At 53.7% G+C, this 22127-nt stretch overlaps 1 protein-coding gene across 7 annotated transcripts in view; it reads left to right on the forward strand.

The window, feature by feature from the left end:
* Window positions 1-22127, forward strand: part of TTC7A (tetratricopeptide repeat domain 7A) — a 144069-nt gene that overhangs the window by 83939 nt on the left and 38003 nt on the right. For all 7 annotated transcript variants that reach the window (XM_077915291.1, XM_077915293.1, XM_077915296.1 and 4 more), the window contains exons 10-15: window positions 704-787; window positions 4851-4955; window positions 14923-15040; window positions 16263-16320; window positions 17347-17419; window positions 19236-19396. In XM_077915291.1, the coding sequence (XP_077771417.1) occupies window positions 704-787; window positions 4851-4955; window positions 14923-15040; window positions 16263-16320; window positions 17347-17419; window positions 19236-19396 (599 nt within the window). The remainder of the gene's footprint in view (window positions 1-703; window positions 788-4850; window positions 4956-14922; window positions 15041-16262; window positions 16321-17346; window positions 17420-19235; window positions 19397-22127) is intronic.

The raw sequence follows: 22127 nt of genomic DNA on the forward strand, positions 1-22127 counted from the left end.
CACAGGGTGAACCCTGGCCTCACATGCGGGCTGCTGCCTCCATTGAATGGAAGCACTTGTATCGTCTGCCGGACCCCACCAGGCCACTCCTGATTTTGGGTTGCCCAGGATCGGACAGGCCAGCGGGGCAGTCAGTTGTCTCTGGTCATAGAGAATAGCAGAACCGAGAAAAGTCTTTCCATTTGGGCAACTTTGTAGTTGGCCTGCTCTGCCACTTACTGGCCCTGTGACTCTGGCAAGTCATTCAAACCTCAGCCTCCAGATCTGTGAAATGGGGGTAATGGAGAACCCACCTCCCAGAGTTGTTGGGGACAGTAAGTGTGAGTACATGTAAAAAGCTGAGAGTGGTACCATGCACAATAATAATAAATGACAGTTATCATTTTTATGGGATGTTTACATTTTAAAAGCTCCTACCCAATCTCATTCACTTTTCACCATCGCCCTGTGAGACATTCACATGTTACAGAGGTAGGAACCGAGGGCCAGAGACAGTCAGAGACATGGGCAACATCACACAGCATAACCTGTCCAGTGCCAGGGCCAGGATATGCCCGGAGTTTCCTGACAGGAACCAAGTATGGACCTCCTGCAGCCTCCTACAGGAAGTGATTTGGGCAGTGATTACCCTGGGGGGTATAGGATCGGCTGGGGGTTGGAGGATCTCTTGGGGAGAAAGTGCTGACCAGAACCCTCTCCTCAGTGCCTAGAGCGAGCCATGAAGTTTGCGTTTGAAGAATTTCACCTTTGGTACCAAGTGGCCCTCTCTATGGTGGCTTGTGGGAAGGTAAGACCAGGGTGTGTGTTGGGTGGGGGAGGTTGCACACCACCTTTGGGGCCTCTGCTCTCCTCTGGCTTCTTCCAGGGGCAGGCAGAGGGCATGGCGATGATTCAGAAATGTCCTCCAGCATCGGGTTTTAATCTCTAGGAGAGTGAGGGGTGCCAGAGTGTCATACACAGACCCCTGTGTGACTCTGGTGTCCATCTGTGACCTACAGGTGTGCAACTGTGAGTCTGTGGATGCTCTTCAGGTACATGTGCACACATGGGGCATCAGAATTTCCATGTGTGACTCAATGAGTACAACTGCACAAAACAGGCATGGGACAAGGGTTCTGAGCGAGGGACATGTTCATTTGGGCCATAGCCCTCTTCCTGCACATCAAGTATGGTGTCAGGAAAGGACCTTCCTGTGAAAGGACCTGTTTAGGAGGGAGGGGTTGAAGAGTGGAGCAGAGAAGTGGCACCCACAAGGGAGTTTGGAGGGAGAATTGTGCCCATGGATGTGGCAGGACAGGGGTAAGGGGAACTCTGCCCAGTGTGAGGGGACTGTCCTTATTCCGGGTCACCAGGGCCACCTTCACTCTCTACCCACCAAGCCCTGTTCTAGCACCCCCTGGTTTCTCCTCTGATGAGAATTCCACTTACATAAGCCTCTATTTTCAGCAGTAACATGAAAGGAAAACCTTTCCGGGGCTGGGTGCTAAGGGTGTTAGAGCCAAGGATGCTACAAATGCAGGAAATAAGGTGGCAGGAGCTTGCAGATTGTTCCAAGAGCTGTAAACACCCAGAGCCCTTTTGTGGGGCTGAGGGGATTCCTGCCCCCTCCTCCGCCCATCTGTGCCACCTGCCATTTCTAGCCTTCAGCTCCGCTCAGAGGAGGGCCCTCTGCGGCTTGCCAGCATCTCCCCCACAAAGGTTAGACAAGGAAGAGGAAGAGGAGCAGGTGCTGCAGCCTCATAGGTGGGAAGGAGCCAGGGAAGTATGTGTAGTGAGAATCAAGTAGGGAGCTTCCCACCCCCCTCAGCCCCCACCAGGCATTTGTCTTCCCCACTCCCATCATGTTAACCACCTCCCAGAGCATCCTGAATGCACAGACATGGTCCACCCTGACTCTGTGCTCAGCAGGGTCTTGTCAAGGCTCAGGGAGCATTCAGGCCACAGATAGAGTGAGTCCTGAGGGAGGGGAGGAGGTGGGGCTGGAGCTTCCACGGAGCCTGGGCAGACAGCTCACAGTGGCATGTGACAGCTTCTTCCTGCTTCTGGGAAACAAAGAACCTCTAGTCTTGGAATAGTGAGCACAGAGCAGGAGGAGAGGCCCAGGGCCAGGGCAGTGGTCCTCACCCTTCTGGGGGTCATGGACCCTTTGAGATGCCAAGAAAAGCTGAGGACCCCTCCTCAGAAGAATGCAGCACACTCAGGAGTTAGCTTTGGGTTTAATCTCTGGTGGTGGTCCAGGAAACCACTCTCCCCGGCCCCCCACCATTCCCAGGGGAAGGTGTTAGCCTAGGAGGTATGGGATCATCAGCCTCCCTACTGAGAAGAGCCAGGCTCAGAGAGGTCCACACGCAGTCCAGCACGACCCAGGATCCAGGGGGTTTGGTGTCCCAGTCTGGCTTCTTTACAGACCAGCAAGATGGGCACGAGAATGGGCTTAACAGGCAGGGAGTTGGGGCAATCGGTGAGTACCTCACACTTGAGGCTCTACAGGCTGGAGACAGTAGGTGATACCCATGCCTGCATTTGGTACAGTAAGAGATTGTTCTGGAAGCGTACTCTCCACCCCTGCAGGAACCCTGCACACCAGCTCAGTGTGCCTGGTTGGCCCAGGCAGCCCTCCAGCAGAGTGGCCAGAGCTGGCCTTTGCCCCAGCGTAAGGTTCTGTACCTGCACTTCTGCTAAAGGTGTGGCCGGCCGGATATAAATACATCTGACACCGCAGCCCGTGGGAAGAAAAGATGAGGTCCATGACATGATTTAGGTCGCTCCTTCTCTTGGTCTCTTCAGCAGTCACATTGGTTGTGTTGCTAGGTAACCAGCATGACAAAAAAAAAAAAGCTGCCTGCCCTGACTGCGGAGTCCTCCCATGGCTTCTGAAATAGCAACACTTTGTGGTCTGTGGTGAACATGGACGGTTGGGGTTGTAGACCTTTATTTCAGTGTTAGAGAACCCTTCAAGCCTGCAGAGGTCAGCAGCCAGGGAAGGGGAGGGGAGCTCGAGGGTTGCTGTGGTGTGTGGACAGGGGGCCGTGGCCCGGGAAGCTGGGAGTGACCTTCACAGGAGAGCCGATGGCCTGGCCCCCTCCCCACAGCCTGCCGGAATAGGTCATCTGCTGACACCCGCCGGTGCTGGGTCTCACACCTCCATTTCCTGAGTGAGCGGTGGGGAAAGGTAGCTTTTGTCTTCTCCCCTCTGGCCTTTCTACAGGCACCTGATAGGCAAGAGCCATGGCCTCTTCCCTCTTCTCGCAGTGACCCCACAACCCCAGCGCAGTACTGGGCACAGAGCTAGCCCTTGGCTGAGACACGTGGAACTGGCCTACTGAGCGCAGGGCCACCATCTGTCATGTCTGGGCTGAGAAAAGCTTTTCATTAGCTGGTGGGAGAAGAAGGGTAGCTAGAAAAAGGCTGGGGGTCCAGCTCTCTCTCTGTCCGTGCCTCACACTGAACTATGGACAGGTAAGCCTTCCAGAGCCGTTTCCTCAGTTGCTGGGATGGATGAAAGCTCCTTAATGGTGAGGAAGCTTGGCTCAGAGTAGAGCTTAGTATATGGAGACTCTGGTTACACACCTGCCCCTGCCTACTGGGGATCACACAAGTGTGGAGTGTACACATTTGAGGGGCAGGGGGGTGTCACTGTTGAGTTTTCTTGGAAAAGTGTTGGATTTGGTCAGAAGCCCTGAGTATGTTGCGCGCCTGTGTGTGTGTGTGTGTGTGTGTGTGTGTGTGTGTAGCAGGGAGACCGAGGCTGTTTCTCCTGCCAAGGCAGTCACCACAGAGGGAGGATAGGGCAGTGGTTATGGGCTTAAGCCAGGCTGTTCAAACCCCAGCTCAGCCATGTATGGGCACTGTGGCTTTGAACAAGCTACTTCTCTGTTTCAGTTTCCTCATCTGTAAATAGGGACATAGCACACCTCCCTCATAGGAGAGTTGTGAAAGTTAAATTTATAAAGCACTTAGAACAGGAGACGGCAGACTTTCTGTACAGGGTCAGATAGTGCACGTTTTTGACTTTCCAGGCTGAGCAGCCTCTGTGGGAACTCCTCCACTCTGTCATAAAAACAGCCATGGGCAGTACACACATGAATGGGTGTGCCTGGGTTCCAATAAAACTTTATTCGCGGAAGGTGGAGGGCCACATTTGGCCGGTGGACTGTGTTTTGCTGAGCTCTGATTCATAGCAACGGGTAGTGCCTAGTAAGACCTAAATACGTGTTACCTGGTGTTCTTTTTCTCATTACTGTGAATGCTATTGCTGCCTGCCTGTGGATGGTCTCTCCTGGCCATCCTCAGTAGGTCCGTTCTGTCCCCATCTCTGTGGCCCAGTCCTGGAGCCTTGAGGGACCTCAGACTCCTGCCTGGAGGTTCTCTCTGCCTCTGCCCGCTTAGCTTCTCTCCTCCTCTGCCAGCCTTTATGCCTCCCCTGAACTCTCCACGACGGCCCTTCTTCCAAGTCCTGTGGAGCTTCGGCCTCATCTTGTCACCTATAAACCAAGGCTGTTAAACTCAGATGTTTGAGAGAGCCCCCTTTTGCCTCTAAAATTTCTGCGGGTCACATTTGAATTCCTTTGAAGAGTTTCCACCTGTTGTTACCTTAGCTGTTGGCGCCTCACCCAGGCAAGGGTCATAGTCTCCATTTTCCAGATAAGACTCTGAGGCCGGGGAGAGATTTGTCTGCCAACATGACCTGGGCTTCTTCCCCTGCTGGGCCTTCTTCCTGGCTCTTGGAGTGGAGGGACGAAGAGCAGGGACTGGCTATTTGGGAATACCCCCCGCTGTAGGCACGAGGCGCCCAGTCTGTCAAGACCCAGGGCTGCCAGTGATGGTATCACTTGCCCTTTCTTTTGCAGTCGGCCTATGCTGTGTCACTGCTGCGGGAGTGCATGAAGCTTCGACCGTCAGACCCCACCGTGCCCCTGATGGCTGCCAAGGTCTGCATCGGGTCCCTGCATTGGGTGAGTGAGCTACGGGGGCAAGGCCCAGATCCCAGCAGCTACCTCGGAAGAGTGGCAATGGGCATGAGATCAGGGCATGCACATCTTGCTGTGTGTATAAGGGGTGGGGGTGGAGGGGGACATGGGGAGCTGGGAGGCAGACAGGCCTGGAAGGAAAATCTGAGAAAACCAGCCTCTGTCCGCAACAGCAGCTCCCCCAACTCAGGCTAGTATCAGGTTTATGGTTCAGCCTTGAGTTGTGGTCTCTAGAGAACCAAAATGTAGAGTCAAAAGTAAAGTGGGGCCCCACCTGCCCAGCAGTGCAGGAGTGGGCAGGACTTGGAACACCTGGGCCAGCCATCATTTGGATGGAGGCTTCACATGACTACAGCGTACAGTTCTGCGTGGGCAGGACTAGAAGGTGGCCTCCTCCGTTGGCTCCTTTGTTCCTTTTGGCTCTAGCCTATGGGTCCGTGCCCTGTGCTCAGCTGCCTGCCGAGGGCTCTGCGGCTGAAGGGTCAGATACACCCTCTCCCCTCAGGGCCTGGCTTCCTTGAGCCCACACAAGCCTCCTGATGTGAGGGGCCGTCCTAGAACAAATGCATCCTCTCCTATACTTTGGTCGTCTACTCCACCCACTTCTCCTCTCTTTGGGCAAAATAGCCCAGTTCCTCTATCTGCCCTCCAGGTCCATTGTCTCCCTAAAGGGAGCTGCTCTCATACACGGTCCACCCCTGCCTGTTTTCCCAACCCCAAAGCCCACTCTCACCATGGTTGAGGGCCCAGCTTGTCCCAGCCAGCAGGGGCCAGGCTTCAGAATTAGCAGCCTGCCTGACCCACTGCCACTCCCCCTCTTTAGGCATCCAGCCCTGGGAAGGGAGACTTCGTGTTCTAACCATTCCTGCCAAGTCTCCCAGGGACTGGAAACTGGCCTGACCCTCCCCTGGGTCCCTACCTCGCCGCCCCAGTGAGCCTTGTCCTCTCTCTGCTGCAGAGAGGACTGACTCCCTAGCATGAGGGGCAGGGGGGAAAGATCACCTTCCCCTCTGTCTCCTGCTTCTCAGATTCTTATAGCTGGAGTGCCTGCAAGGCCCGGTGGGCCCCATTCGCTGTGAATGGTGCAGGGAGGCAGAAGCATGGCACCGGTGCCCTTGCTCTTAGAATGTGGTTTTAGTGAGGAGGAAATCCAGTAGAATGATCTCTTATAGGCTCCAAGCATTAGGAAACGGCTACACCATGAGGTGGATTAGTTTCCGTGCCACCCCTGGGCGGTCTTGGTACATACCCGTGCCATGCCTCTGTTTCCTCATTTGTAAAGTGGAAATAGTAACAGTCTGTTCCTCAGATGTGGCGTAAATGACATAAAGTATGTATAAGGCTGGACGGGGCAGGAGATTCACAGAGGAGGAGGCCTTTGGACTGTGGAGGGTTCAGGCCAGTGGTCAGTTCTTCCATCACTGCTTGCTTTCCGTACCCCATGATTAATGGGGAAACTCCTTGCTCCACAGATCTTTCCAGAGTAACTGTTGGTACTCTGCATCTTAAAAGTGGGGAGCTGTGGGGATGTGGGTGGTATGCAGGTGCCAGCAGACACCCAGGCTGCACACAGCAACAGAGGGCTGTGGTGTGAGCCAGGGAATGCAGAGAGGGTGGGCTCACCGACCCCTCGCTCATACTCCTGCATGCTCCTGGCACTCCTCAGAGGAGCCTCAAGTCCTCCACTGGGACAGCGCCCCAGGTGCCCGCCTCACCAAGCTGGGGCAGGGGAGGGCCCATGTCCTCCCAAAAGCCGCCAGCCCTGAGGTGGCTATGGATGTCCACCCAGCCAGCAGCCACCCTTGCCAGGAAGCCTAAATTTAGGCCTTCCCGCCGTGGAGGAGCTGTTTCCCTTGGCGGCATAATTACAGTCATTACGTGCATTCAGATTACATGGTAATAAAATTAGGATCAAATCAGTCCAAATTGAAATCAGATGAGTTAGGAGCAAAGTCATCAATGACAACGTAAATAGAAAAGTCCAAAAGGAAACTTAAACATGCAGACTTGTCATCAGAATCGGGGAGGAGGGCAAGCTGTTTAACCTCCGCTAGGAAGCATGCATGGCTTTGGGGGCTGGTTTAAGCCAGGGTTTAACACTGAGTCCAGGCTGGATCCAGGTCCCGCTGGAGGGACAGGGGGTGGGTCTTGGCAGCCATCCCTAACCTGGAACCTCCAGACCTCCCTAAAGCCCTGTTTATATGTGCCTTGGACATCTAGCACATTACATTATAATCACCAGTGTTTCTTGAGGGCGGAAACTCTCTCCCTTGATGAAACTGCAGCCCAGAGTTAAAGTCCGGTGCTACTTGCCAATGAGCATAATCATTTGACAACCAAATTCTGCCTTGTATGGTGCTTTTCTTCCCAACTAGTTGGGGAGCTTCTTTACTTACCGTGTCTGCACCCTGAGCCTCCCTCCCCAACAAAGAACCCTGCATGTGGTTAGATGTCCACTCATATCTTAATAGAATGACTCCCACCCCAGCTGGCTGGGCGGGATGGGTGCAGGAAGTCTGCCTCTGGTTCAGCAGTTCTCAAGTTCCTGAGTTGGCATTGGGCAGAGAGCAGACCGTGGGTAGCTAAGGGCAGCCTGTTCTCCAAGGATGCCAGGAGAGAGATGGCCCAGCACTCTATCTGCAGGGCCATAAGCGGGAAGAATGGGCCTGACTTCAATGAGTGAAGTGTGCTGGTGCTTGGGACAGAGCACAGCTCCTGAAAGGCACGGGATGCCACCTCTGTCTGCCTCTTGCCATTGTAGCTTTTCAGGCTCACAGCAGCTCCAGCAGGCCCAGACATTGCCCTGCCAAGCTCCATGAGCAGGGGACTAAAATCTGGGGGTGGACAACTTGGCCCAAGTTGCAGGAAGGGAGGCTGAAACTGGGACATCTGAAAAACGAGCTGTGCTGGGTGAAACCGGCCTGGGTGGCCGTGTGCCCAGAGGTGGAGCACCTGCTGTCCCCAAGTCCTGTCCTCATGCCCAGAGCCAGCATGGGACGCCCTAGGCTGAGTTCTGAGAGTAAAGTGGCCCTCAGGCGTGATGGGGGATGGAGGGCACCAGGCAGAGGGACCTGCATGGTCATAAGCTGGTGACATGGGGTTTGCTGCAAGGTGATTGAACTGGAGGCAGGCATGGAGTCAGATGGGAGAGCACCGGGCCCAAGGCTTAGCCCGAAGCTCCCCTAGGTAGGGGAAGGCATCCTGGTGACAGCAGCATGTGGCAGCTTCCTGCCTTGACACAGCCGATGTCTTGCCAAGGTCCCCAGCCAGCTATTTGGGGGAGGAAGGAAAGAGTTGTAAATATTTCTTAGTATCTCTCCAAACATAATTATTTAAAATTTATTTAATTTAAAAAGTTGAAAGTTCCCTAGGAAGATGGGAGATGGGGATGTGCCTGTGTGCTGTGTGTCACACAGAAGAGGGGAACAGGCCATGATCCTCTTTGGAAAGGTCTGTGGTGCTGTCTCTAGGCCTGCTCCCCGTGGGGGCGGGATGAAGTGGTAGGAACTGTGGAGGCTTTGGAGGCAGAGAGGATAGTGTTCAATCCCTGCCCACCCCACCCCCAGTAGCTGTTGGTTTTAGGGGAGTAAAGACTGTGCCTCGTCTAAACCCCGGAGGTAGCCACATCTGCCCTCTACAGGAGGCTCTGAACACCAGAGCCGAGGAGCGTTGCTGGCAAGTGCATTGCAGGTACATGGTGAATAGCCACCATCCCTGCGAAAGCCCCTTCAAAATAGTGAGTTCTCAGAAGGGAGGTGCTTTTGTGGTTTTTACCTTCATTTTTCAGATTCAGGGATGGCCAGAGCCAGGAAGACAAGTTGAGGGTTTATGAGGCAGGGAAGAAAGAATGCCAGCAGTCCTGCCACTGGATGTGGAAATAAGGAGATTTTGTCCTGTTTCTCTCAGGAAGGGAAGAGTGAATTTTCAGTGGACCAGTTCGCAACAGGTCCTGGGCCCCCCGGGGAAGGACCTAAGGAGAACCAGAGGCACTGTTGAAACAGGCACTGCAGGCTCAGAAAGGAACTTTCTCCGGTTCACAAGAAGGGAGAAAGGGTAAAATGCCAGGGGTATCACGTCTTTGGCTCAGTGCCGGGTGGATGAGGCAGCCCCTGAAGAGGAAGGCAGCCGAGCAAGAGCCAAGTGTGCAGGCCAGAGGCCTGTCGATGTGGGGACCAAATTAGGAAGACTAGAGAGCCGTCGGAGCTTGTGAAGTCATGGGAACACTTCTCTTACTTCTGGAAAGCCAAAGCAAAGGGTCCAAGTGTTACAGCCTTCAGTGCATCCTTTTCCCATGTGGTCAGAGAGGAAGAAAGTGAACAACTGCAGAGGGCAGTCATGAATCATGAAGCTCCGAAAGACCCAGATGTAGGCTCAGGAGACCTAGATTGGATACTTAGTCCTGTCGCTCAGCAGCCAGGTGGCCTTGGACAGGTCCTCTAAGCAACCTGTGCCCCAGAACCTTCAGCTCTCTACCACCTGTGCCATCAGGGCAGCACTAAACTGCTCTAGAATAGCAGGAGAGGGGGGGGTGCAGTCTCTACATGGGGTTCGTGGTGAAGTTACAGGGCTACCATAGGTAGAGGAGGTATTAAAGAGCTGTATATCACTGGAAGGAGAGTGGTTGAAAAGAACTTAAAAAACCCATCACCTTGGAGGTATTTTGATGAGCAAGGAAGGCCCAGCACTATAACCTGAGCTAATCTTGCAGAGACATCAGCCCCAAACTACAGAGCCACCAGCTGTTGACTTCTGAGGTCACCAGAGGAAGTGTCTGGAGATTAGAAAGGCCAAGTAAGGTAGTCCCTGGGAGAAAGAGGACAGGGGTGGCCGAAGATGGGCGTACCCTGGCTTAGAGCTGCAGCGTTCACATCAGAAGTTGAGACCTATTAGTGGGTTGTGAAATAGAACTCTTTCTTTTTTAAAAAAAAATTTTTATTTTTATTTATTTATTTAGAGCATATGAGCAGGGGGAAGGGCAGAGGGAGAAGAAGAGAGAATTTCAAGCAGACTCCACACTGAGCACAGAGCCTGATGTAGGACTCGATCTCACAACCCTGAGATGGTGACCTGAGCCAAAATCAAGTCAGATGCTTAACTGACCGAGTCACCCAGGCGCCCCTAGAATTCTTTCTTAAGAAAAAAATTGGGGGCAACCCCAGGTGGCTCAGCGGTTTTAGCACCGCCTTCAGCCCAGGGTGTGATCCTGGAGACCGGGGATCGAGTCCCATGTCGGGCTCCCTGCATGGAGCCTGCTTCTCCCTCTGCCTGTGTCTCTGCCACTCTCTCTCTGTGTCTCTCATGAATAAATAAATAAAATCTTTAAAAAAAAAGATAAGAAAAAAATTGGAATAGACTATCAGAAAATAGGACAGAAATATCCCAGTGTGTTACTCACAGCAGGGGTGAGTACTATGACAAAGAGAAGGTGAGTGGGTGTGTGTACATGTGTCCTGGACCATGGGCAGAGAGAGGGTTGGACCACCTAGCACAGTGGGCCGCGCAGGGCTGTGGAGACCCAGCTTCTCCTTGTGTAGAGTCTCCTTTCCTAACTAAAAGTTAGCAAGAGACAAAAGGCAGGCAATCGTACATACCCCACTCTGGATCCTGGGATGGTCTTTGACACTACTTCCCGATTTGTCGGCGAGGTCACATACAAGGGTCACAAGAACTCTTCTCAGATGGAACTTGCCGCATCTGTCAGGCTGAGACCTAAGGAAATCCTGGAAGCTTCCAACTAATTTTTTTTTAAGATTATTTATTTATTTATTCATGAGAGACACAGAGAAAAGGAGAGAAGCAGAGACACAGACAGAGGGAGAAGCAGGCTCCATGAAGGAAACCTGACACACGGGATTCGATCCCAGGTCTCCAGGATCACGCCCTGGGCTGAAGGTGGCACTAAACTGCTGAGCCACCCGGGCTGCCCCCAACTAATTTTTGATAGGAATTAACTAACTAATAATAATGGTTTACATTTATTCAAGCACTGCTCTGTGCATTTACTGTGTCTTAACCTCATTCAGTCCTCCCAGCAACTGGAGGTCTGTCTATGAGGCAGACACTTGTTGCCCCATTTTACAGAAGAGGGGACTGAGGCATAGCAAAGCGAGGTGAGTTGCCTGAGGTCACACAGTTGGTAAGTAGCCAAACCAGGGTTGAGCTCAGGAAGTCTGTTCCCAGTGCTTGTGCTCGTTCTTAGCTTCAGGGCTGCCCTGCTGTCTGCATGGAGAGCTTATTCCTGAGTGTGGAGCTGATTCTGGACTTGGCTGGGCTTTTAGTGCTTGTGAACAAAAATAACAAAGCCACATACTCAAGGCTGGAGGATTGCCCCTCGTGTCTTAGATGAAGGGGAATGGTGCATTGTGTATGTAGTTGTATGTGTGTGTACGTGTAGGTATTATATGCATATATACACTTAAAATACTTATTTCTTGTTTTTAAAATATATTTAAAATAAATGTAAATTTGGGGTTTGTTTTTGTTTGGGGGGTTTTTGTTGTTGTTTTTTCCTAGGATAGCATTTTTTCCCTTCCACAGAGCAGTTAGAGCACCTGTGTATGTAGATACTGGATGTTATCATATTGTATATTGTCATACTTATGAGAATTGACAGTGTTTTTCCTTCATAATCCCTGCAGTGACTCCACATGTAAAAAGACTGCTTTGTAGTAGGTAACAGAAACCAAAACGGTGTTGGCCGTATAGGGACATGGTTCATTCAAACTTTGTGTACATGCTGCTGAAGTGAGGACGGTACATTCAAGCTTTGAGTTTGATTTGAGACAAATGCGGACACTGGGCCTAAACTACATGGACAAGGCTGGCAAATACTGGCTGAGGAAGGTTTCTGACCTGGGGGTCGGACTGGACCACAGGTTGGACAAGCTAAGCATGTATGTTTTCACCTTTTTAAAAAAGATTTATTGGGCAGCCCGGGTGGCTCAGAGGTTTAGTGCCTCCTTCAGCCCAGGGTGTGACCCTAGGGCCTCAGGATCGAGTCCCACATCGGGCTCCCTGTGAGGAGCCTGCTTCTCCCTCTGTCTCTGCCTCTCTTTCTCTCTGTGTCTCTCATGAATAAATAAATAAAATCTTTAAAAAAGGGATCCCTGGGTGGCACAGGGGTTTGGCGCCTGCCTTTGGCCCAGGGCGCGATCCCGGAGACCCGGGATCGAGTCCCACGTCGGGCTCCCTGCATGGAGCCTGCTTCTCCCTCTGCCTGTGTCTCTGCCTCTCTCTCTTTCTCTCTCTATGACTATCATAAATAAATAAACATTTAAAAAAATCTTTAAAAAAAATAAAAATAAAAAAGATTTATTTATTTATTTGAAAGAGAGAGAATGCAAGTAGGGGGAGGACCAGAGGGAGAGAATCTTTAGCAGACTCCCCGATGAGCAGGAACCCCCCCCCCCCCATGCAGGGTTCAATCCCACAACCCTGAGATCATGACCTGAGCTGAAACCAATAGTCAGAGGCTCAACTGACTGAGCCACCCAGGCGCTCCTGTTTGCACTTTTTAAAGCTAAAGTATGGTAAGCTCTGCTAACCCAGAATATGTGTATGAACTGGAGAGTGACTTTTCCCTGTTGGCTAGTAACTGTTGTGCCTTGATCCCAGTACCTTCCCTACATGAGTTACAAGAGAGCCAAGCTACCATTTGCTGAGCAGAAGGGCATGGTCATGGGAAGAGTGTATATACGCGGATGTAGTCGCTTTCTAGATTCTGTAACTTGTACATGGTGGTTTATAAGCCAGCTTGTTCCTGTTTGAATGGGGCATATTGATGCCTAAAGACAGTGTATGAGCTGAGCTGCATCAGCAATGGGATATTGATGCAGTTTGCTCACCTAACCCTTTTTTTTTTGTGCCTCCTGTCCCCCCTCTGCCGTGAGTCCTCCTTGGACAACCACAGTCACACAAATTCCCTTCTCTTGGAGCTCTACTACCCCCAGGCCAGCATCACATCATGGAGCCTTAACTAAGAGCCACCCTGTCGTGTGGGGTGAGCTTGTGGGGATTGTGTGCCAGTTCACCCAGGCATCCCACCCCCTCGTCGCTGGGGCTCCCCAGCTGCGCCCATCACATAGCCTGCTACTGCAGAAGCCTGGGTGGAGGTTTGTGCAGAAGAGCCCTTGGAGGAGGAGTCCAAGTCTCCATTCTGCAGAAGAGGACCTTTGGGGCATAGAAATGGTCTGCTCCAGGCCCCACAGCTGTCAGGTGCTGGGCCAGGATCAGAACCTGTGTCTGGGAACTCATCTTTCAGTGCTTTTCTCTCCACCTGACTGACTTTAGGGCCCCCCCAAAACCCACCCACCCCACTGCCTCAGGTCGTGGGCCAGGTGCTATAGGACACCGATCTTGCTATAGCTTGGGTCCACCTGGCCGGCTGAGGCTGGGCGGCAGGCAGCTGAGGGCTTTCCTGAGCTGAGCTACAGTCTCCCCCAAACCTTGAGTCCTGGGGCCTGATAGTGTCAGAGCTTAGGTCTTTAGACTCCCTGCTTTCGCAGTGACCAGCCCACCAACCTGGAGGTGGCCGGCTGGCAACCCAGGCCAGCAGCCAGAGCACCACCACGAGGGGGCTGGAGCATTGCCCAGGCCAGCATGCATCGGGGACGGTGGACAGGCCACAGAGGGATTCAGCATCCCCTCCTGCCCGCTCTGTCTGGGCTGTCAGCTCACATGCTCCGCTTCCTTGTATTTTGGTTCTGTTGTTTCTCTCCCCGCACAATGTGCTCTCTGCTCCTTCAGCCCTTTCCCTGCACAGAGCTTACCTGGCCGTGTGCAAAGGGCAGGCTTACCGAGCTCACCTCCCCTCTGCTGATGGCCTCTGTCTCAGGGTCTCGGCTCCAGCTTCTAGGGAGGGAGGGTCCAGCAGCACTCTGGCCGTGGCCAGTGGTCAGCTCACAAGATGCACAGAGCTCCCCCTCTCCAGCCAGGGTAGGGTTGCAAGGATAAGAACAGCAGGAGCAACACTGGCCTGAGGGCCAGAAGCCAACTTGGGTTTGAATCTAGCTCCCTGGTTGACTAACTTTATGGGCCTCTGCTTGGGGCAAGATGCCTCACTCAGAGGCCTTGACATCTGGCTGGTAGTGGGGCTTTGGGTATGATCCCCCTAGCTGTGGGGCGGTGCCAATCTTTGTTCTCACTGACACTAACACTAGCACACTGTGTGCCAGGCACAGGGACAGATGATGTTCCTGGGCTGAGGAGGAGGTCTGTGGCCATGAGTGGGCATGGCTAAGACCCCCCAGCTGTCCCCTGACTGGCCTGACCGCTGTGGGTGCCCCTCTTCATGTCACATGACATGTGTGATGGTATGTGCACACATGACCTGCGCCAGTTGGTCCCTTTCCAACTGGAATGGTTCTTCCTTCTCCCAGGACAAAAACAGCCTCAGGCCTTTTTCCTCTGAAAAGTTTGAGCTCCCTGTGTCCGGGAGCGAGCTTACAGACAGAGCCAGAGTGGCACCTTGCCCATTCTGCAGGGTTGGCAGTGTCCCCAAGACCCAGTCCTAGAGCCTTGCCTGCCCCCCCACCCCCCACCCGCCGGCCCTGGCTTCTCTCTCTTTGCTGCACAGGGCAGGGACAGACGAACAGAGGCCAGATGATGAAAGGGGCTGTCACAGACGGGCCTGGTCCTGGGTCTGTGCTCTTGGCAGAGTAAGCTTCAGGGAGCTAAGCTGTCTGGGGAAAGGGAAGGTTTCTCCTGTGAGAGGTAGCACCCTGTGACCCTGCGCACAGGCCCTTGGGTTGCAGGGAACTGCTGAGAGAGGAAACAGCCTTTTTCTTCCACTTAGTGGTCATGTGGTCTCAGACAAGCCACCTGGCCTCTGGTTGTGCTGCCCACACATGAGGAATTGCTGTTCTGAGTGTCCCAGGCTGGTGATGGAGCGGCCTGCGTACTGAGGCCAGGAAAGCCCTCCCCTCCCCGTGACCTGTACCTCTTCTCTCTGCAGCTGGAGGAAGCAGAGCGCTTTGCCATGATGGTGATCGACCTCAGGGAGGAAGCCGGGGAGTTCCTTTCCAAGGGCTACCTGGCACTGGGCCTCACATACAGCCTGCAGGCCACTGACGGTGAGTGCCAGGGCCCCAGTGCCTCCCAGGCATCTTGTCCCACCTGTGCCCTGTCCCCAGCACATCTCCATTGAGGACACACACACACACACACTCACACACTCCTCCATCTCATTTCCACTCTTTGACCCAGACTCCATCACTCTCACACATGCCCTCTTTGTGGAGCTTCCCACCCTTTGTGACCTGGCCCCAGGTCCTCAGCAGAGCTGATACCTGCCCCTGGAACCTCTGTGGGGCTCGCAGTCGGACCCCACAGTGTCTTTATTCTGTTTTGGTCTTACCCTTAGCCCTGCTGTGACCTTCTGGGGCCTTTTAAACATCCCTTGACACATGGCATAGTGCTGGATACACAGTTAGTGCTTGATAAATACTTGTACTTGAAGGATGGATTCCATTCAAGCCTGGCATTCTCTCCTGAACCCTGCCACCTCAGTCGTGTGTCCCCCCATCAGTCAGGCAGCCACCTACATCTGTCTGCTTGCAAGAGGGGGAGTAGTGGGGTCCCATGCAGCCTAAACCTAGAAGAGTAATCTGACCAGGGCTGGGCTAGGACCTGGATGACCAGTCATTTTAAAGCTTACTGAGTGGTTCTGTGTGCAGCTAAGGCTTCAAACGCCTGCCTTTGGGATCCCTGGGTGGCACAGCGGTTTGGCGCCTGCCTTTGGCCCAGGGCGCGATCCTGGAGACCCGGGATCGAGTCCCACATCAGGCTCCAGGTGCATGGAGCCTGCTTCTCCCTCTGCCTATGTCTCTGCCTCTCTCTCTCTCTCTCTCTGTGTGACTATCATAAATAAATAAAAATTAAAAAAAAAAACAACGCCTGCCTTTAAAATTTAATACTCAAAACACTCAAAATTTGTTAAAATGGTTAAAAAATAAAAGAAGAGGCCTATGGGTAAGGAAGCCCAAGGAGGCAGGCATCAGGCCATGGAGCCTGTCTCTCAAGGCTCATGTGGCAAAGAAGGCAAAGGAGTGGAAGGACCTGGTATGCCAAGAGGCATGCTGGGAAGCTGGGCCAAGTGGACATCCCACACCCTCCCCCAGTCACTAGGGTGGTAGGTGGCATCAGTCCACAGCTGCTTGAGTGTAAGCATTTGCTGGATGGGACCCTAATCGGGCTCCACCCTGCAGAGCCCATGTGCCCTGGGATGGGGCAGGGCTGGGTCGGCACCCCTGCAGCAAGCCTTCATGGCTCTGTCTCCATCCTGTCTTCCTGCAGCAACTCTGAAGTCCAAGCAAGATGAATTGCACCGGAAAGCACTGCAGACGCTGCAGAGGTAAGGAGGGCCCCCGTCAGAGCAGAGACGCGGGGTGGCACATTCACATGCTTTCTCTCAGTAGACCCTCAGGTATAGACGGAATAAAAGTTTCTATCCCCATTTTATTGACCAGGAACCCAAGGCTGAGAGCCCCCAGGGGACGCAGGGACAGACCTGTGGGGTTGGGTAGGCAGGCCAAGCCCTTTGATGGTGGAATGCCCTTCAGGCTCAGCCCCTACCCCCTGGGGCTCGGGGTTCTAACATGGGAATCATAGCCCATGACTGTTGGGATAATTATGTGAAATGAAGTTAGAAGAGCACCTTGCATATGTGCCTTAGGTGTAGCAAGGGCTCAGAATTGGTGTTTGCCTCCTCCTAGCCCCTCTTCAACTTGAGGGCTGTGAGGACCCTCCCAACCCCCCAAACCCCCCAAGCCTTCCTCACAGAGATGTCCTGGCAGCCAAGATCCTGGAGAGAAGGAGGGAGGGGGATGCCAGAGAAGCCCCTCCCCTGTGGAGTACTCCCCCCAAGTACTGCTGTGGAAGCTGCTGGCTTGGGGCCTGCCCTAGACTCCTTATGCCATCTTTGTGGGAACACATAGGACATCCAGCCCCTCAAGGTGAAAGAGTTCCATTCCAGCCAATCCCCATGGAGCTACCAGGGTCAGCTCTTCATTCCCAAGGCTTCTCTCCCAGCGAAGCCATTCCCAGTCCCTCCACATACAGGAGCGTTCCTTTCTGTCCTGTGGTGGAGAGGTCAGGCTCCAGGCTCTATACAAGGCCACCACAGGGCCTCAGCTAGGCCAACAGTTGCCTAGAGGCGAGGAGCATTCCCCACTGCCCAGTCCTCCCCTCTCGGATGGTCCCCTCTTGGAGCTTGCTTGCCTGTGGGCTGCCACCATCATCTCCCATCGGGCACCCCCCTGAGAATGTCCGACCTCTTGCCCTGCAGCACCCAGCACAGGGCTGGCCTGCTGGAGGCTGTCGTCACACACTGGGTGCTCAGTCCTTGCTAACTGACCTGTCACTGCCTTTCCCCACACAGAGCCCAGCAGCTGGCGCCCGGTGACCCCCAGGTCATCCTCTATGTCTCCCTGCAGCTGGCCCTCGTCCGCCAGGTGGGTTGTCACATTTCCTAACTCCCAGGTCCCTAAGTGCTGCTGATCTGCTACTGGTACCACTTTTACCAGCCATGTGGCCCTTTGCAAGTCACGTGACCTGTCTGAGTCTCTGTTGTCTATTACGTGAGCACCTTTGTACCCACCTCCGAGGGACCTAGTAAGGATTAAGTCAGAAAATGTGGTAAAGCACATGGTGGGCACAGAGGAAGGGATTGTTCTCTGCCCTCACACCCCCTTGAACAGTGCGGTCTCCTGAGAACTTGTTGAGTGACCACAGGAAGGATTTCTGTACTCACCTTCCACCAGGCTTTCTCCACGGGGCTCCTGACTTCCAAGTCCTGGGCGAAGCACTTGGTACCTCTCTGCGACTGTTCACCAAGAAACGTCACTCTGCTCTGGCGTTCTAAGGAACACAGTCGGAAATACCTGGAGCCACTTTATTTTTAGTTCTCTGTCAAGGCACCAGTGCTTGTCTTGCCAGTCAAGTTCATGATCTTTAATTATTCAGCCACCTCTGATGAATGGGGTCTGTCTACCCAGAGAGAATGGTGGCTGGGCCAGGCCAGTGGAGCCTGGCACCCAGCTCCCTTGGGGACCTCAGATCTTGGGGAGCTTAAGGGAGTTGAGGACTCTTGCATGGACTCTAGGCTAGACCTGGCCCACCTGGGTCTCTGATACCTTGCAGCCCATCCTGCTCAGAACACATGTGGCTGCATGAGCAGTGACAGCTGTGGATTTGGATACTCAGCCCAGGATAATGGGCTTCACCCTGGAGAATCAGCAGGGAGGAATGGCCTTGGGGAGGCACAAACAAACTGAAAGGTGACCACAGTAACCTAGCCTCCTTCACTTTCTTTGAACTTTCCATGAAAGGAAGTTCCCGTGGAAGGAGTCTGGGCCTGGCACTAACACTCAGGGTGTGTGTGCGTGCACAGAGGCTGGGTGGAGACCCGGCTGGGGCCAGGTACACCAGGGAACCGAACGCCCCAGCTGGCTGCACCGTAGACCCTTTGGGGAGCATGGGAGTCTCCTGTTTAAGGTTTGGTAAGGAGCAAGACTTTCTAGAAAAGACTCCCAAGGTTCCTGGGAGAATAGGTCTCTGATATGGACAGAGGCGCAAGAGCCAATGTAGTCACCAGCCCCAAGGGCGTAAGAGAACACACCCGTCAGGATGAGGAGGAGACATCTTACCTGCTTGGTAGCTGCCTGGGCTCTGAGGGGTTGGGGAGGGAAGGGCACATCTTACACATGTGGTACGGTGCAGGACATTCCCTTACGTTGTCTGACCCTCTCAGCCACCGGCACAGGCATGACCATCACCCTCACGTTGTAGCTAAGAACTGCAGCTCAGAGAGGTCACCTGAAGGCTCCAGCTGGGAAGTGGCAGGGCTGGCATCCGTGCCTCCACCTGACCCCAGAGCTGAAGCTCTTGCCACTGTGGGCTCCTGAGCAAGATGAGGCCTCCGTCACTGCATGAACAGGTGCAGAGGAGAGGCCACCTCTGGGTCTGCACCCAGGGACCTGAGGGGCCTCCTTGCAGCCCCTACATTCACCTAGAACCTCTATGCTATGCCATGAACCTGCTCCCCTTTACCCCCAAGCAGCAGTGGCTTCCCGAGCCTGACTTGGGACAGTGAGTCCTTCTCGCCATGGTATTTAGGGATGGGGTTTCTCATCAGAGCACCCACCCCGCCCCCAAGGGCCCAGGGTCTCGCTCAAGTCTGCTGTGCCTTCATTGGCCAGCTCTGGCACCAGAGTCCTGGGGGAGGCGGGCCTTGGAGAAGGTTGCTAAGCTGGCACTTTTCTCTGGCAGATATCCAGTGCCATCGAGCAGCTGCAGGAGGCCCTGAAAGTGTGCCGGGATGATGCCAACGCCCTCCACCTGCTGGCGCTCCTCTTCTCTGCCCAGAAGCACTACCAGCATGCCCTGGACGTCATCAACATGGCCATCACAGAGTATCCTGAGAACTTCAAGTGAGTTCCCTGTCAACACTGCCAGGGCCTGGGGGCTGGCCTGCCTCAGACACAGGTGCCTGTTCACACCTCCACCCTGCCACGTAGTCAGCCAGCACACACTGATTAAGTGCCTGCTGCATGCACACCTGCTGGCTGGAGGGGCAAGGTGGGGCGAAGACCTGTAGGGTCAGAGAATAGCTCTGGCGTTCCATGCCAGGAGGCGTCAGGTGGGGAGTGGCAAGCTCTGTGCAGCAGCTGCAGGCTCACAGGGACTACGTGGGTCACAGAGGAGACGGTGTTCAAATGCATGTGCTTGAGCTGCTTCCACCCCACCCCGGGCTCTGCATTGGAGCCTCATGGGACACTGACTCATGTAACTTAATCATAACCCTGGCATAGCCAGCCAAGGATGAGATTCTAACACTGACTGGACCTGGACTGGGGAGGCCAAGTGAGCCATCTCCCTGCCTCTAGGCAAGCCACAGGTATTGGGGGGAATGGGTTCTCTCCTTCCAGAGCAGTCCTGGCCTCTCCCTCCATCCTTGACAACTCCTCACCCCCCGTGTGCCACACTGCCTAGATTCCCCTCTTTGAAATAAGATTTATGCTGCATTTGGCCCAGGCCATGGTAGGTGTGGCAGAACTAGACTTTTCTGCCCCCACCTATACACAGAGGACCCACTGCCACCCAACCAGGGCATGGGAACAAGAGCCATGCTGGGCCAGCTGAGGCAGTAGGGTGTGTTGCTCTGCAGGAGGGAACAAAGAAGTCAGTCATCTTTTATTTCTGCCCCCCTCCCCCAAGGCCTGTGACACTGGGTATAATAGATCGTTTTCTCTGAATCCCGTGAACCCAGGATAAGGGGTCCCTGAACACCCCCATTCCTACCATATTACACCTTCAGGTCTGAAGGAGGGCTATTTAAGACCAGCCAGGGGCTGTCCGCTTCAGACAGCAGGAAGAAGCATGGTCTTGGCTACCTTGAGGGGTGACTCACACTGGCAATGAAAACAGATACACAAAGAATTAGGTGAAATTGGTGGGTGCCACCGCTGTGTTAAGTGATAAAGGGAAGGTGCAATTGTCCCAGTCCGAGTCTCCCTTTGTGTGAGGAGCCTGGGCATCTGCCTCTGTCCATCCCTAGCCGAAGAGGGACAGAGCTGGCTTTCCTGAACCTTTGGCCTCCTTCAGAGGATGCCATGGGTAGCTTTGCGTGTGATTTTTGCGAGAAGGCTTTGTCCTCACCAAGGCTCAAGAAAGGTGTTTTGGGAGCAGCAGAGTGCCTTTAGGGTAAGCTTTCCAGTGTGCCCCACTGAAGAGCAAGCCCCAGTGAATAAAGCCAAGGGTGGGCGTTCACCCCGCAGGTCAGCCCTGCTTTTCCTAGGCCACCCTGACTCCCTGCCCACAGCACCCTGACTCCTGACCTTTCCTGTCCCAGGTGGGTCTCAGCCGCCTGTAGCCAGGTGTAGGTAGAGATGATGCATGAACTTGACATAGCCCATTCTTTGTGTTCAGGAGATGGCCCTGACTCTTGGCCTCAACCCTGCATTTGAGAGGTTACTAAAATTGAAATCAGTTCACTTGAAAAGGCAGGTAGCTTAGGGAATACTAAAACACAGATAAAACAGCGTGTGTGTACAAGAGATTAGTTACCTTGTCTCATTAATCCCAAGCACAATACAGCAAGGCCTACCTACGTGTAGAAGTTTATTTTTTACTTTTAGTGAAAATACACTAAGGACAAAGGTCCTCCTCTTCTAATACCTGTTTACCTCGCTTTTTTCAAGCTCCATTCTCACGATTATCAGGCAGTCTGACCCACTGTCTGCTGCTAGCCGTGTGTGTGTGTGTGTGTGTGTGTGTGTGTTTACTCTGTGGTCAGTTAGGCTTTGATGGAAACAAAAACTGTCCTTAAGGAAACCTTAGAATCCTAGAGTGGGGAGGGCTCCTTGCCCTGCCCCCAGGTCAGAGTGTGTGGCACAAGAAAGAGAGGCTGGGCCTGGCATCAGACATTGTTTGACCAGCAAGTCCTTTTCCTGAATGAAATCTTACATGCATTGGAGACTCTCTGGGAGCAAGGGGAACAGAGCTGTCCTGATGGAAACAGGGCAAGGGATTCTCGTGCTGCCACCTGGCCCTTCCACGGGCTCTGCGTCCCAGCAGGGAGCCTCCCATTCCAGTGTCTTGACATCTTACTGCAGTGTCTCCTCCTAACTTTTGGGCTGAATGCCTTCTGCTGGTAAAATCTTGTCCCCTGGCCTCATGTGGAGAGCCTAATGGCATTTTTGGAAAATCTGCTGGAAGCCCATGGCATGAGGGGTTGGTGTTGGGTTTGGAAGGCAGCACTCTGGCTCTCCCTTAACCTCCGACCCGCCTCAGGGAAGGTGGCTCCTGGGCTGGGTGAGGAAGCCCCCTTGTCCCCAGTCCCTCCCCTCTTGTTGGTAGCATGTGTGCCCTTCCCCCAAGGGTGCTCCCCACCCCCACCGTCCTCACCAGCACTCAGGTGCTGACTCCTTCATCAGGGAATGCTTCACTCACTGCAGGTGTCTTCATGGGGGGTAGGGGAGAGGTGGTCCTTGGCGTGGTTGGTGACTCCTCCTTGTGAGGCCCATGGATGGGCTTCTGGGCCTCCAAGAATGCCTAGATCTGAACCGTAACATTTGTGCCTATGTGCGTGTATCCAGGGAGATGGCTTTCAGCATATCCTCTATGGGACGCAGAAAAAGTGACAAGCCTCTCCCCAGTGCA

The sequence above is a fragment of the Canis aureus genome, chromosome 11 (assembly GCF_053574225.1).
Source record: "Canis aureus isolate CA01 chromosome 11, VMU_Caureus_v.1.0, whole genome shotgun sequence".
Classification (NCBI taxonomy): Eukaryota; Metazoa; Chordata; class Mammalia; order Carnivora; family Canidae; genus Canis; species Canis aureus.